Below are 16053 nucleotides of genomic sequence, written 5' to 3' on the forward strand. Positions count from 1 at the left end.
CTATTCATCAGAGTGTTGCTGAGGGCAATCCTGTAACGAGTGGGACTAGGAGTCTCACCATGTGTGGGACTCTTTCAGTCTTTCGGTAGATGGTAGTCAATAATCTATCCTCGGATTTCTCGACTTACATATCCAGAAATTACATATCCAGAACCAGAACTGGACTTACATATCCAGAAAAGGCTGTGTACAGCTGCTCCATCTCAAAGGTGAATTTGAATGCAGGATGGAGTGTGTCGAGATGTGCAAGGAACTACTTGCATGGCGCAACAAATAAAATAAAAAAGAAGTAAATCACAAAAGTATTGTGCACATAAAAACACACACGAAGTATGACGTTGGTGGATAAATTTGAAAGGCACGCTTCTTGTGGACCTCGTATATCCCTTCTTGTGGACTTCTTCACAAACTCGTATATCGTTGTTCACATCGTTATGCTTATTTAGAACAACGACACTAACACAAGTATATAAAAGTATATCATAAACAAAAAGAAAAAGATTCAAAACATATAGATGTCCTGCTTTTGAACATCAAGACATTATTTACCTCAAATATCACAGATATATACCACCACGCCCAATGGGAACACTGCAGTAGATCGCGACACAGAGGAGACTCGTTGATCTGATTGATGACAGTTTCATGTGATGTGCATTATTATTTGGGATTGTGACAAGTATTCTTAAATATCAACTTTGTTGCACTTTGTCTTGTCAATGTCAAAAACCCCTTCACACCAAACTTGATGATTCATCAATAATCGATTGGCACCATTTGAATAAGTGAAGAAAAACTTACCCTTCGACCATAATCATGTTGTTGAAGGGAATTTCCCATTCGTAGAAGATGATTTGTCACTTGTTTCACGACCTCGTTATTCTCCTCAAAATCATATATTCCATATGAATATGAGAAGAACCAATCCAGCACTGCATGGACATTCTTTTCTCGGGCCAGTGAGGCACTGCGAGGATCATTTCTGCTGGAATTCTTTGGAACGTTATTAATCATAATCAGGATTGCAGGTCTTCCTGAAAGCAAAACATGACTTTCATCATCTCAGCAAACATCCCTCAACTTCATATAAACTGTAATTATTTACATACAATTCACACAATTTGAAAGAACGGATGATAAAAAATTCACTTTTTACCATCAATGTGTCCAAGAGCTCTTTTGGCGTCACTGGACACGTTTGAGGCATCGACGCAGAAAAGGAGGACAGGTGAACCACAAGTGGAGAGGTATTCTGTACATTCCAGATTCACGGATTCCTTTTTCAAACATAATCGCAGCTCCTCCAAAAAGTGTTTTTCTGCTCCGAATGAGTTTCCATCCACATAATACTGCACTTGAACTACAGGTAAACAAAAGGTAAAAACAACATCAATGTGGAAGTTATAATTTTATTTTACAATATTTAAATCAATCAAACACCTGTGAACACCCAGGGTTAGTGCAACAAATAACTTTTACTATGAGAGTGAAGTTTTCTCTTTTCACCAAGACAAGTTATCACTGAATCTGAGTCCCAAAAACTCGAGATACGTACATGGAGGTTCATACATTTCTCAAACACTAGGGCATGCCCGTACTATATATATATCTAAAATTATATCCCCCCCCCCCTCTATTTACATGAAATGGTTTGGTCCATTCGCAAAGCCAAAGCGAACGGCTTGCGAGTACGGTGACAATCCCCCCCCTCTATTTACATGAAATGGTTTGGTCCAAAGCGAACGGCTTGCGAGTACGGTGACAATCCCCCCCCTCTATTTACATGAAATGGTTTGGTCCAAAGCGAACGGCTTGCGAGTACGGTGACAATCCCCCCCCCCCCCTCTATTTACATGAAATGGTTTGGTCCAAAGCGAACGGCTTGCGGAGTTTGGTAAAGAAATCGCCATAGCGTGCACAAACGCGCAGGAAAGCGAATGAATCGCAAATTAGTTTTAATTAGTTGTAAAACATAGTTTAACGCCAACATAGTTTGCCAACGTGAAATAAATGAATACGCTCTCAAATGTGCTGTCCGAGGCAGAGTCTGTTCGCCACGTTCGGCACACGTGATAGCTCGCTGCTCTCTGATTGGTTGAATCGTTTTTTGGACATAGCTCGCTAACTACTTGTCCGATTAATATGAAACCTTGAAAAGGCACATCCTCGGGTCCCCAGCAATATACCTGGCAAGTTTCAAGTATATCGGACCCGTGGTTGTCGAGAAACAGCGGTCACAGACAGACACACGGACATACACACAGAGATTACTGGAATTATAGATAGATGATGCAGGGTTATCATAAAACAACGGTACCCATGAAATTATATAAACCTTCATTATTTTAATTTAAAATGACACGTTATTTGTGAACATTTGCGTCACATGATGCACAATCTCTCTGGAAAGTTTCACATGGATTTTTTTTGTTTTCATAACCAAGGCTCGTGGAAGAGCTCGTACCGGAACACCGAATGGATCAGGACGCAACAGGTCAAAACAAACAGCGGAGAGAGGGGGAAACACCAACAGCAGAGAGAGGGGGAAACACCAACAGCAGAGAGAGGGGGAAACACCAACAGCAGAGCCAACTGCCAAGACAGAGGGAGACAGACAAACAATGGGTGTGGGGAGGAATGAAGGGCAGGAGAGGATGCATGGGGAGGGCAAGATGGATACAGCAGGAAACTCCAGGGGGGGGGGGGGGGGGGACTGGAAATTTGGAAGGAGGAGGGATTGGGATGGTAGAGAGGGGTGGGGGGGGTGGGGGGTTCACAAGGGTAGAAAGGATCATGGTTCTGGATTGGGGATGATATAAGATGGTGGTGAACAGAATGAAATTGAAGAGAATGTGAAAGTTGATTCTGCAGGTGGGGAAAAATAGGAACAAATACGTGGAGGTGAACAGAGATCCTGGATTTGGGCAGTTCCACCTGAAATGAAGAGTATGAGACCTGCAGAAAACTGGAGGTGGAGTGGGGGGGGGGGGGGGCAGCAAGTACAGAGAGTGTATAATATGAATCGGAAAGATATCTTTCTGTCAGTGATCTGATTTAGGTGAAAGCACGTCCCTCAGATGTAGGCCTCTACGCTGCAGGCAGACTTGGATTTGACGGGGAAAATTGTCTATCACTCTGACACATTCGGCTGCAGGGATTGAACAGATTTTGTCAGTTATTGCTGATTTGAGATCATCTATGGATTGTGACCTTCCATGTTGTCCTAAAGCATCCAACACTGAACTCAGTTTTCGTCTTCGTCAATGATTTCATTCCCAGGTCGATGTTGACTGAAAACTGTTTTTCTTTCGTTTGTCCAAAGTCCCAATCGAGTAACCTGAGAGTATCGATATAACAAGAGATGGCATTCGTTTGTGGCAAATTGAGTGATGGCCCAACCATCCCAGCAAAGGACCACCTTGCACAGAGCAACCTTGACCAAGATGACAGACGTGTGCACGGCCCGACAGGGAGGTCAAAGTTCAGGGTCGTCAACAAGGAAAATTTCAAAAGTGGAGAATCAGGATGTGTTGGCAGAAAGGAGAATAAAATCCCGGAATCCCGGATTACAACCCTTCGGATGTTTCCACACTCGTCTGCAGAGGCGCGTCATGGAGGCCCGTGTAATGGTTAGATTGAACTCAGATACTGTTCTCACATCGCGCATACCTGCCCGCTCCTCCCTGCCCCCCCCCCCCCCCCCACTCATTAAGTGTTATATATGAGAAGAACAAGATTGTTAATTGTGTTTCCAGTGAAATATATGAATAAACCTGCTCAAAAACACGAGGCCAGATATGTTACGAGGGAGTATAGATATTGCTGATGAATATTTCCACGTATGTAACCCATTCGACCATCGTATTGTTTTCATGTCGACCCATGATCGAGCCTTCCCACCCCCTCCTATGCACAGTGTGAGTACCATGTCCCAACCCACTACGCCCACATCATGTACATCTGGACACTCATCCATTTACTTATTTAATTATTTCACAATTCTATGATATAAATGGTTAATAAAAATACAAACCAGGCTTCGTCTTGTGATAACCAAGCCATGCAAGCACACTTTCAGCCATGTCCACCATGTTTACACGTCACCTGGATGAAGATATAATAAAGAAGATGTGATAAATACAAAGTACAAAGATGTAATAATTATAAAATGAGTCAAATAAAGGAGGATTATTAAATTAAACACAGAAGTGTGCACTCCGTCTATGAGCTCACTATACGGATTAAACCAACAAATATTCACTTTTACAAATAATCACAATTACCTCCACCACAGGTGGACAGAGATGATGATTTCTCCACTGTCTGTTTGTCTGTGATCAGGGTAACTCAACAAATTATGGATAAATTTAGACGAAACTTGGTGGATGAGTTGGGTAAGTGACAAGAACAAGCCGATTCGATTTTGGTTCAGGTCCGGATCCAGATCGGGCCTCTCAATGGGATACAAAACAAACTGTATAGGCCCTGGTGGAGGTATGTGCTTTACCGAGTGCTGCTCTAGTTTATATAATGGATCAACTACAGATACAAAAACTCCTTTTTAAAATTCCAAACATGATGTAACATGAAACATAACAACATTATTTATGCAACAAAATAGATTTATTGGTTTATTTTCATTACAATTTGGGAAGAAGAAAAACACTTTATTCAAGTCGCAAGATAACTGAGTGTAAACTGTGTGTGTGTGTGTGTGTGTGTGTGTGTGGTTGGGTGTGTGTGTGTGTGTGTGTGTGTGTGTGTGTGTGTGTGTGTTTTAGGACGGCAAGATGGCCTTGAGCTATGCTATCCTCAGTCACCTTTGGGCAGTCTCACTGTCTAACATGGGTTCGAATCCCAACCCAGCTGTAAACTGTCATCCCGGTGTTTCACAGGAAGAGTGATTCCTGAATGTGTTTGCCGTCCCTTGGATGGATGTTAATCTGTACGTACTGTTTGTCTGCATTAGTTGGAGAACGTTAAAATTCCCATTGTGCCCTTTGCGAAAATTCGATGCGTTATCGCCACCGTTGCTCCAAGACCAAATTACAAATTCCTGCTCTAACCTATAGGGGGCACTGCATCAATGGCACAGCGAAACAAGATGACGATTCCTGTCTCTTGAGATGTCAAAGGCTGTGCAGGTGGAAGGGGGAATTGATGGGAACCCTTAAGTGTCCTGTCTGCCAAAATTCAGATCAGGGACAGATTCAACACGGGACAGATCAGGTCGGGGTTTGGAAAAACCCTCATTTGCAGACAGGACACCATAGAATCTTCAACATCCACCAACGAATTCTGGCAGACAGAACACCATAGAATCTTCAACATCCACCAACGAATTCTGGCAGACAGGACACCATAGAATCTTCAACATCCACCAACGAATTCTGGCAGACAGGACACCATGGAATCTTAAATATCCACCAACGAATTCTGGCAGACAGGACACCGTGGAATCTTCAACATCCACCAACGAATTCTGGCAGACAGGACACCGTGGAATCATTAACATCCATCAACGAATTCTGGCAGACAGGACACCATGGAGTCTTTAACATCCACCAACGAATTCTGGCAGACAGGACACCATGGAATCTTTAACATCCACTAACGAATTCTGGCAGACAGGACACCGTGGAATCTTCAACATCCACCAACGAATTCTGGCAGACAGGACACCATGGAGTCTTTAACATCCACCAACGAATTCTGGCAGACAGGACACAATGGAATCTTTAACATTCACCAACGAATTCTAGCAGACAGGACACCGTAGAATCTTCAACATCCACCAACAAATTCTGGCAGACAGGACACCGTGGAATCTTTAACATCTACCAACGAATTCAGGCAGACAGGACACCATGGAATCTTCAACATGCACCAACGAATTCTGGCAGGCAGGACACCGTGGAATCTTTAACATCCACCAACGAATTCTGGCAGACAGGACATCATGGAATCTTCAACATCCATCAACGAATTCTGGCAGACAGGACACCATGGAATCTTTAACATCCACCAACGAATTCTGGCAGACAGGACACCATGGAATCTTTAACATCCACCAACGAATTCTGGCAGACAGGACACCATGGAATCTTCAACATCCACCAACGAATTCTGGCAGACAGGACACCATGGAATCTTTCACATCCACCAACGAATTCTGGCAGACAGGACACCGTGGAATCTTCAACATCCACCAACGAATTCTGGCAGACAGGACACCGTGGAATCATTAACATCCATCAACGAATTCTGGCAGACAGGACACCATGGAGTCTTAACATCCACCAACGAATTCTGGCAGACAGGACACCATGGAATCTTTAACATCCACTAACGAATTCTGGCAGACAGGACACCGTGGAATCTTCAACATCCACCAACGAATTCTGGCAGACAGGACACCATGGAGTCTTTAACATCCACCAACGAATTCTGGCAGACAGGACACAATGGAATCTTTAACATTCACCAACGAATTCTGGCAGACAGGACACAGTAGAATCTTCAACATCCACCAACGAATTCTGGCAGACTGGACACTGTGGAATCTTTAACATCTACCAACGAATTCTGGCAGACAGGACACCATGGATTCTTTAACATCCACCAACGAATTCTGGCAGACAGGACACCATGGAATCTTTAACATCCACCAACAAATTCTGGCAGACAGGACACCGTGGAATCTTTAACATCTACCAACGAATTCAGGCAGACAGGACACCATGGAATCTTTAACATCCACCAACGAATTCTGGCAGACAGGACACCATGGAATCTTTCACATCCACCAACGAATTCTGGCAGACAGGACACCATGGAATCTTTAACATCCACCAACGAAATCTGGCAGACAGGACACCATGGAATCTTTAACATCCACCAACGAATTCTGGCAGACAGGACACCGTGGAATCGTTAAAATCCACCAACGAATGCTGGCAGGCAGGACACCGTGGAATCTTTAACATCCACCAACGAATTCTGACAGACAGGACACAGTGGAATCTTTACCATCCACCAACGAATTCTGGCAGACAGGACACCGTGGAATCTTTAACATCCACCAACGAATTCTGGCAGACAGGACACCGTGGAATCTTTAACATCCACCAACGAATTCTGGCAGACAGGACACCGGGGAATCTTTAACATCCACCAACGAATTCTGGCAGACAGGACACCGTGGAATCTTTAACATCCACCAACGAATTCTGGCAGACAGGACACCGTGGAATCTTTAACATCCACCAACGAAGTCTGGCAGACAGGACACCGTGGAATCTTTAACATCCACCAACGAATTCTGGCAGACAGGACACCGTGGAATCTTTAACATCCACAAACGAATTCTGGCAGACAGGACACCATGGAATCTTTAACATCCACCATCGAATTCTGGCAGACAGGACACGGTGGAATCTTTAACATCCACTCACGAATTCTGGCAGACAGGACACCATGGAATCTTTAACATCCATTTTAACTTTAACATCACCTCCGCTTCCGGTCCGGTCTGGAGAGGACGCTGGCGTTACTTGTTCGCCGCTTCTCCGACTGGGCCATTGTACATAGTTTGCTTTTCTGGTGGTCGTGGCGGATTTTTGACCGTTGGGTCTGCCCTCTGCTCGGTCCCGGCTCTGCTCCTGGCTTCGCCTGCCCGGCTCCTCCACTGTTTCCTCAGGCCCGCTCCCGTTGTTTGCGGCGGTGGCTGTTTGCCGCTGTGGTCTTGATTAGCGGCTGCAGTCGTTTGCCGCTGCGTTTGCCGCTTTGCCTCCTCGACCTTGGCCTCGTACTCGTCCCTTCGCTCCTGCCTGGCATGGCTCTGAGGTACTCCGCCGCAGGGCTTCTTCTGCTCGGTACCCGCTCCACCCCATCATGCATCTCTGCCATTAAATCAAATGGACTCCTCCGACGACCCAGGTACATTCACCGTGGCTCCGGTCGTAAGTTTGTTTATTTGCAATCAGGTCACTCCATCCCCGTCCTCTGGTCGGCTCAGCGCACTCTCACTCTTCGTCCCAGCGCACCTGGTCACAGCAACGCACACGATCGCACCTCCTGCCTACGAACCCTGGCTAAATCACCTGAATTCATCCCTGCTGTTCAAAACAACATCAAGCTCACCCTGTTCAACACCCGGTCCCTCAACAACAAATGCCTCATCCTGAACGAATACATCCTGGATAACAAACTGGACTTTCTCTGTCTCACCGAAACCTGGCAACAACCTCTGGACTACTACACACTTAACCTCACCACACCCAATGGATATTCCTACGTCAATAAACCACGCTCAGAGGGCCGAGGTGGTGGAATTGCCGTTATCCACCGTCAAGACATCAAGACCAACCTCATCTCCATCTCATCTCCTCCATCAATTGAACACCTGGCTTTAAAACTCTATGGTCGCACGCAGTCAGTCATGGCTGTCGTCTACCGCCCTCCCAAACCACACCCATCATTCCTGTCTGACTTCTCCTACTTTCTGACCCAGCTATGTTCCCTCTCCCCCTCAATCCTCCTCCTTGGTGATTTCAATATCCACATGGACTCCACTGACTCCACAATAACCACTGACTTCACTGATTTACTCACCTGCTTTAACCTCACTCAACATGTCGACTTTCCTACCCATATCCGTGGTCACATTTTGGACCTTGTCTGCTCCACTGGATTAAATTTGCACCATCTCTATGGCTCCGACCTCACCCTCTCTGACCACTTAGCCATCACTCTGACCATCAACATCCCCGCCCCAACACCAAGGCATTATCGCACAATCAACTTCCGTAAGCTAAACGCTCTTTCACCTACCTCATTCTCATCCACCCTCTCTGAAAAAATGTCCACTTCTCCCTTCATTGACCTCCACACCCCTTCCGACCTCACTGACTACTACAACCACACTCTCTCCTCCTGCCTTGACCAGCTTGCGCCTGTAAAAACCAAAACAGTTTCTTTCACCCATTCTGCTCCCTGGTTTACCCCTGAACTCCGCCTGATGAAAACTTGTGCTCGCCAACTTGAAAGACTCCGCAATAAAACGGGTCTTACAGTTCACTCCCAAGCCTACAAGGACCACCTACAACACTACAAAGATGCCCTCTCCCGCGCCCGCTCTGCCTACTACTCTCAAATTATCCACTCTGGCTCCGGAAACCCAAAAGCACTCTTCTCGACAATAAACAAACTCCTCCGCCCCCTGAACACCACCACCCAGTCATTCACAGTAGACAACTGCATCTCCTTCCTCTCTTTCTTCCAACGCAAAATTGACAACATCTACAACAGCTTGACCACCGCCGCACCCGCTCCCCCTCCAACCACCTGCCCCCCCTTGTCCTGCCATCCCCTGTCTCGGTTCTCCCCAATCTCCCCTACTGACCTCTCTGAACTCCTCATAGGAATGAAAACTGCCACCTGCACTCTTGACCCCATCCCCTCCAGCTTTGTCAAAGCCTCCTTCCCTGCTCTCTCTCCACTTATCATTGCAACAATAAACTCCTCCCTGTCGACAGGCATCGTCCCACCTTCCCTCAAAATTGCTGCTGTTACCCCCATTCTAAAAAAACCTGGTCTAAACCCTGACACCCTAAACAACTTCAGACCCATCTCCAACCTACCCTTTCTGTCAAAAGTTTTGGAACGCGCTGTAGCCACTCAACTCAAACATCATCTCTCTGCCAATAACCTGTATGAAACATTCCAATCCGGATTCCGGTCCAACCACAGTACTGAAACTGCTCTCCTCAAAATCACCAATGACCTTCTCCTCTCCTCTGACGCTGGCAACCTCAACATTCTCGTCCTCCTCGACCTCAGCGCTGCCTTTGACACCATCGATCACACTATCCTCCTCACCCGACTTGAATCCACCTTTAACGTTACCGGCACTGCCCTCTCTTGGATTAAATCATACCTCTCTGACAGATGCCAGTTCATCTCCATCAATAACTGCAAATCCCCCACTGCTCCCCTCCCCCAAGGTGTCCCCCAAGGTTCAGTTCTTGGCCCCCTCCTCTTCATCCTTTACCTGTCCCCGCTCGGTCACTTAATCCGCCGTCATGGTCTCCAATTCCACTGCTTCGCCGATGACATCCAGCTTTTCATCTCCACCAAGTCCGTCTCCACCGACACCCACTCTATCCTGACAAACTGCATCACTGAAATAAAATCCTGGCTTCAAATCAACTTGCTCAAGCTTAACTGTGATAAATCTGAAATAATCATCATTGGCCCAAAAACGCTCACAAAATCCACCCATAACTTTGCCCTCAACATCGACGGTATCCCAGTATCCACCTCCCCTCACATCCGGAATCTTGGCGTCATCTTTGACCAAACCCTTTCCTTCGACAAATACACTAAACAGATCACAAAGTCAGCCTTCTTTCACCTGAAAAACATTGCCCGTCTCCGCTCATCCCTCTCCTCCACGGCTGCAGAAACCCTCATCCACGCCTTCATCACCTCCCGTCTGGGCTACTGCAATAGCCTCCTCTATGGTTCACCCTAAAAAATCACCAATAAACTCCAATACATTCAGAACTCCGCTGCCCGTCTACTCACCCATTCCCGGACCCGTGACCACATCACCCCCGTCCTTTACAAGCTTCACTGGCTCCCCATCCCCCAGAGAATCCAGTACAAAATCCTCCTCTTGACATACAAAGCCCTCCATAACCTGGCCCCATCCTACCTGGCTGACCTCCTCTCCAGACACACTCCCACCCGCAACCTCCGCTCTGCTGGTACCAACCTCCTGACCCCCTCCATCCGGACCAAATTCAGATCCTGGGGGGACAGGGCCTTCTCCATCGCTTCTCCCACCCTCTGGAACTCACTACCTCACACCATCAGAGACTCCTCCTCACTCACCACATTCAAAACATCACTAAAGACCCACCTGTTCAACACTGCATTCAACATTCAACCCACAGCATTTAACCCCTGACTATCTCTTCTCCTTCTCCCTCCTTTTGCTCTAAATATTTCCCTATTGATTCTTGTCTTTTTGCAATTGTTGTTTTCATGTATTGTTATGCATTATGTTTGCATTATGCATCATGCATGCATTATGTTTTCATGTATTGTAATGCATTATGTTTGCCACTCTGTCAAAGCGCCTTTGGGCTTCTGGAAAAGCGCTATACAAAATAAATGAATTATTATTATTATTATCCAACAACGAATTCTGGCAGACAGGACACGGTGGAATCTTTAACATCCACTGACGAATTCTGGCAGACAGGACACCGTGGAATCTTTAACATCCACCAACGAATTCTGGCAGACAGGACACGGTGGAATCTTTAACATCCACTAACGAATTCTGGCAGACAGGACGCCGTGAAATCTTTAATATCCACCAACGAATTCTGGCAGACAGGACAACGTGGAATCTTTAACATCCACCAACGAATTCTGGCAGACAGGACACCATGGAATCTTTAACATCCACCAACGAATTCTGGCAGACAGGACACCATGGAATCTTTAACATCCACAAACGAATCCTGGCAGACAGGACACCGTGGAATCTTTAACATCCACAAACGAATCCTGGCAGACAGGACACCATGGAATCTTTAACATCCACAAACGAATTCTGGCAGACAGGACACCATGGAATCTTTAACATCCACAAACGAATTCTGGCAGACAGGACACCATGGAATCATTAACATCCACAAACGAATTCTGGCAGACAGGACACCATGGAATCTTTAACATCCACAAACGAATTCTGGCAGACAGGACACCATGGAATCTTTAACATCCACAAACGAATCCTGGGAGACAGGACACCATGGAATCTTTAACATCCACAAACGAATTCTGGCAGACAGGACACCATGGAATCTTTAACATCCACAAACGAATTCTGGCAGACAGGACACCGTGGAATCTTTAACATCCACCAACGAATCCTGGCAGACAGGACACCGTGGAATCTTCAACATCCACCAACGAATTCTGGCAGACAGGACACCATGGAATCTTTAACATCCACCAACGAATTCTGGCAGACAGGACACCATGGAATCTTTAACATCCACAAACGAATCCTGTCAGACAGGACACCGTGGAAACTTTAACATCCACAAACGAATTCTGGCAGACAGGACACCATGGAGTCTTTAACATCCACCAACGAATTCTGGCAGACAGGACACCATGGAATCTTTAACATCCACAAACGAATCCTGGCAGACAGGACACCGTGGAATCTTTAACATCCACCAACGAATTCTGGCAAAAAGGACACCGTGGAATCTTTAACATCCAACAACGAATTTTGGCATACAGGACACCGTGGAATTTTTAACATCCACAAACGAATTCTGGCAGACAGGACACCATGGAATCTTTAACATCCACCAACGAATTCTGGCAGACAGGACACGGTGGAATCTTTAACATCCACTCACGAATTCTGGCAGACAGGACACCATGGAATCTTTAACATCCAACAACGAATTCTGGCAGACAGGACACGGTGGAATCTTTTAACATCCACTGACGAATTCTGGCAGACAGGACACCGTGGAATCTTTAACATCCACCAACGAATTCTGGCAGACAGGACACGATGGAATCTTTAACATCCACTAACGAATTCTGGCAGACAGGACGCCGTGAAATCTTTAATATCCACCAACGAATTCTGGCAGACAGGACAACGTGGAATCTTTAACATCCACCAACGAATTCTGGCAGACAGGACACCATGGAATCTTTAACATCCACCAACGAATTATGGCAGACAGGACACCATGGAATCTTTAACATCCACAAACGAATCCTGGCAGACAGGACACCGTGGAATCTTTAACATCCACAAACGAATCCTGGCAGACAGGACACCATGGAATCTTTAACATCCACAAACGAATTCTGGCAGACAGGACACCGTGGAATCTTTAACATCCACAAACGAATCCTGGCAGACAGGACACCATGGAATCTTTAACATCCACAAACGAATTCTGGCAGACAGGACACCATGGAATCTTTAACATCCACAAACGAATTCTGGCAGACAGGACACCATGGAATCTTTAACATCCACAAACGAATTCTGGCAGACAGGACACCATGGAATCTTTAACATCCCCAAACGAATTCTGGCAGACAGGACACCATTGAATCTTTAACATCCACAAACGAATCCTGGCAGACAGGACACCATGGAATCTTTAACATCCACAAACGAATTCTGGCAGACAGGGCACCGTGGAATCTTTAACATCCACCAACGAATCCTGGCAGACAGGACACCATGGAATCTTTAACATCCACCAACGAATTCTGGCAGACAGGACACCATGGAATCTTTAACATCCACCAACGAATTCTGGCAGACAGGACACCATGGAATCTTTAACATCCACAAACGAATTCTGGCAGACAGGACACCATTGAATCTTTAACATCCACAAACGAATCCTGGCAGACAGGACACCATGGAATCTTTAACATCCACAAACGAATTCTGGCAGACAGGACACCATGGAATCTTTAACATCCACAAACGAATTCTGGCAGACAGGGCACCGTGGAATCTTTAACATCCACCAACGAATCCTGGCAGACAGGACACCGTGGAATCTTTAACATCCACCAACGAATTCTGGCAGACAGGACACCATGGAATCTTTAACATCCACCAACGAATTCTGGCAGACAGGACACCATGGATTCTTTAACATCCACAAACGAATCCTGGCAGACAGGACACCGTGGAAATTTAACATCCACAAACGAATTCTGGCAGACAGGACACCATGGAGTCTTTAACATCCACCAACGAATTCTGGCAGACAGGACACCATGGAATCTTTAACATCCTGCCTCACACCTAGCTCGTCTTCACGCTGTTGAAAGCAAAGCATTCAGAATCATTGGAATCTCCCGTGATGAAGCTAACTCCAAGGGCCTCTCACTCACTCACCGCAGGCAGGTTGGTGGTCTTTCCGTCTTCTACCGACTCCTCTCCGGCCTTGCTCCCCCAGCTCTCTCTGTGCTCTGTCCACCAAATATTCCTACAGGTCGCACAAGATCTGCCAGCAAGCCTCTGATGGTTAAACTGCCGAAATCTCGGCTCTCTGCTCACCTTCACTCCTTCATTCCTCTTTTCTCCCGCCTCTGGAACAAACTCCCACACTCCCTTCAATCCCACTCCTCCCTCCAGGTCTTTAAAACAGCTGTTCACCACCATCTCTTATCTTCCCCCATCCAAAACCTTGATCTTTTCTACCCCCACTAATTCACCCCAGATCCACCTTGTTTGTAATTCCAACTTCTTTCCTGGTAGTCCTGGCAGTGTCCATATGTTTTATGCCTCTCCCACCCCCTTTCCCATGCCTCCCCCCCAAAGCCCTCTCCCTCCCACAGATCTCTCGATGTCTCCATGTCTCTCGGTTCCTGCTCTAAAATGTTGTGTTTGTGTCCTTCCCCCTCTCTCCTCATCTTGTCTACCGCTCCCGATGTTATTTGTTCTATGTGTCGGTTTGTCGGTTTGTCTTTCTGTGTGATAAATGTTCGCTCTTTCACGAGCCTCGATCTTGTATACAAAAAAAAAAAAAAAAAAAAAAAAAAACATCCACAAACGAATCCTGGCAGACAGGACACCGTGGAATCTTTAACATCTACAAACGAATTCTGGCAGACAGGACACCATGGAATCTTTAACATCCACCAACGAATCCTGGCAGACAGGACACCGTGGAATCTTTAACATCCACAAACGAATCCTGGCAGACAGGACACCGTGGAATCTTTAACATCCACCAACGAATCCTGGCAGACAGGACACCGTGGAATCTTTAACATCCACCAACGAATCCTGGCAGACAGGACACCGTGGAATCTTTAACATCCACCAACGAATCCTGGCAGACAGGACACCATGGAATCTTTAACATCCACAAACGAATCCTGGCAGACAGGACACCGTGGAATCTTTAACATCCATCAACGAATCCTGGCAGACAGGACACCGTGGAATCTTTAACATCCACAAACGAATCCTGGCAGACAAGACACCTAATTTAACGTCCATTCGAGGAACAGTACACACATTGACGAATCACCCTGCGTGTGAAACAGTTGAAAGCTCGGTCAGGATTCCAACCCAGGCGAAGCAGCTCAAGGTGAGTGTGCGTACCTTTAGAGTTTAGACCATCCCACTGGCCCCATGAGAAACATTTAAAACTACAGACTGAGTGTGTAAACGATTTGCAATGCGGAACCGATTCAAAATGGAGAGAAACTACCATCAAACCGGTCATTCAGGTACATGTAAAGAATCAAACTATTGTGGTACAGTGTGCGTGCAGTGGTCTATGACCTTACCATGGTAACACATTGGGGGTAATATTCACCATGATACAAACACACTCCATTGACTTTGTCTGTAACACAAGATTATCATCTCCATTCGGTACCTGGACAGGTGAGAACACGTTCGGAAGCTCCTCGACCAACTCGTCCGTCCAAACGTTTCACAAAAACCTCAACAGTCTCAGTCTCGAGAGCCTCGTCTTCTTCCTCTTCTCTTCACCTGAACTACAATCTCCTCTCGATTCCAAATCTACCTTTCTCAGATGGTACGGTATCAACGATAAAACGCATGAGGATATCCGTGCTGTGCTGTGCATGAGGATATCCGTGCTGTGCTGATATCCGTGCTGTGCTGCTCTCACCCACGGAGAACCAACACGGGACGAACGCGAGTTTCGGTTTCGGGATTTAAGGGAAGTTGCTGATCATAATATTTAACACGTCACACTTTATTTATAACACAGCTGTACTAACATTTATAACACCACTGTACCAACATTTATAACACTACTGTACCAAAATTTATAACACTACTTTACCAACATTTATAACACAACTGTACCAACATTTATAACACTACTTTACCAACATTTATAACACTACTTTACCAACATTTATAACACTACTTTACCAACATTTATAACACCACTGCACCAACATTTATAACACGACTTTACCAACATTTATAAC

At 45.9% G+C, this 16053-nt stretch overlaps 1 protein-coding gene across 1 annotated transcript in view; it reads right to left on the bottom strand.

Moving 5' to 3' along the window:
• The window catches only part of LOC144891034 (uncharacterized), a 35669-nt gene extending 19929 nt beyond the window's left edge, over positions 1-15740 (bottom strand). The window contains exons 1-4 of the mRNA XM_078773282.1: positions 15468-15740; positions 4034-4104; positions 1157-1360; positions 802-1034 (exon numbers count right to left, since the gene is read on the bottom strand). Coding sequence (XP_078629408.1) covers positions 802-1034; positions 1157-1360; positions 4034-4091 — 495 coding nt within the window. The 5' untranslated portion in view covers positions 4092-4104; positions 15468-15740. The remainder of the gene's footprint in view (positions 1-801; positions 1035-1156; positions 1361-4033; positions 4105-15467) is intronic.
• Between the last annotated feature and the right edge of the window lie 313 nt (positions 15741-16053).

This window comes from Myxine glutinosa, chromosome 2, assembly GCF_964187855.1.
Source record: "Myxine glutinosa chromosome 2, kmMyxGlut1.1, whole genome shotgun sequence".
Classification (NCBI taxonomy): domain Eukaryota; kingdom Metazoa; phylum Chordata; class Myxini; order Myxiniformes; family Myxinidae; genus Myxine; species Myxine glutinosa.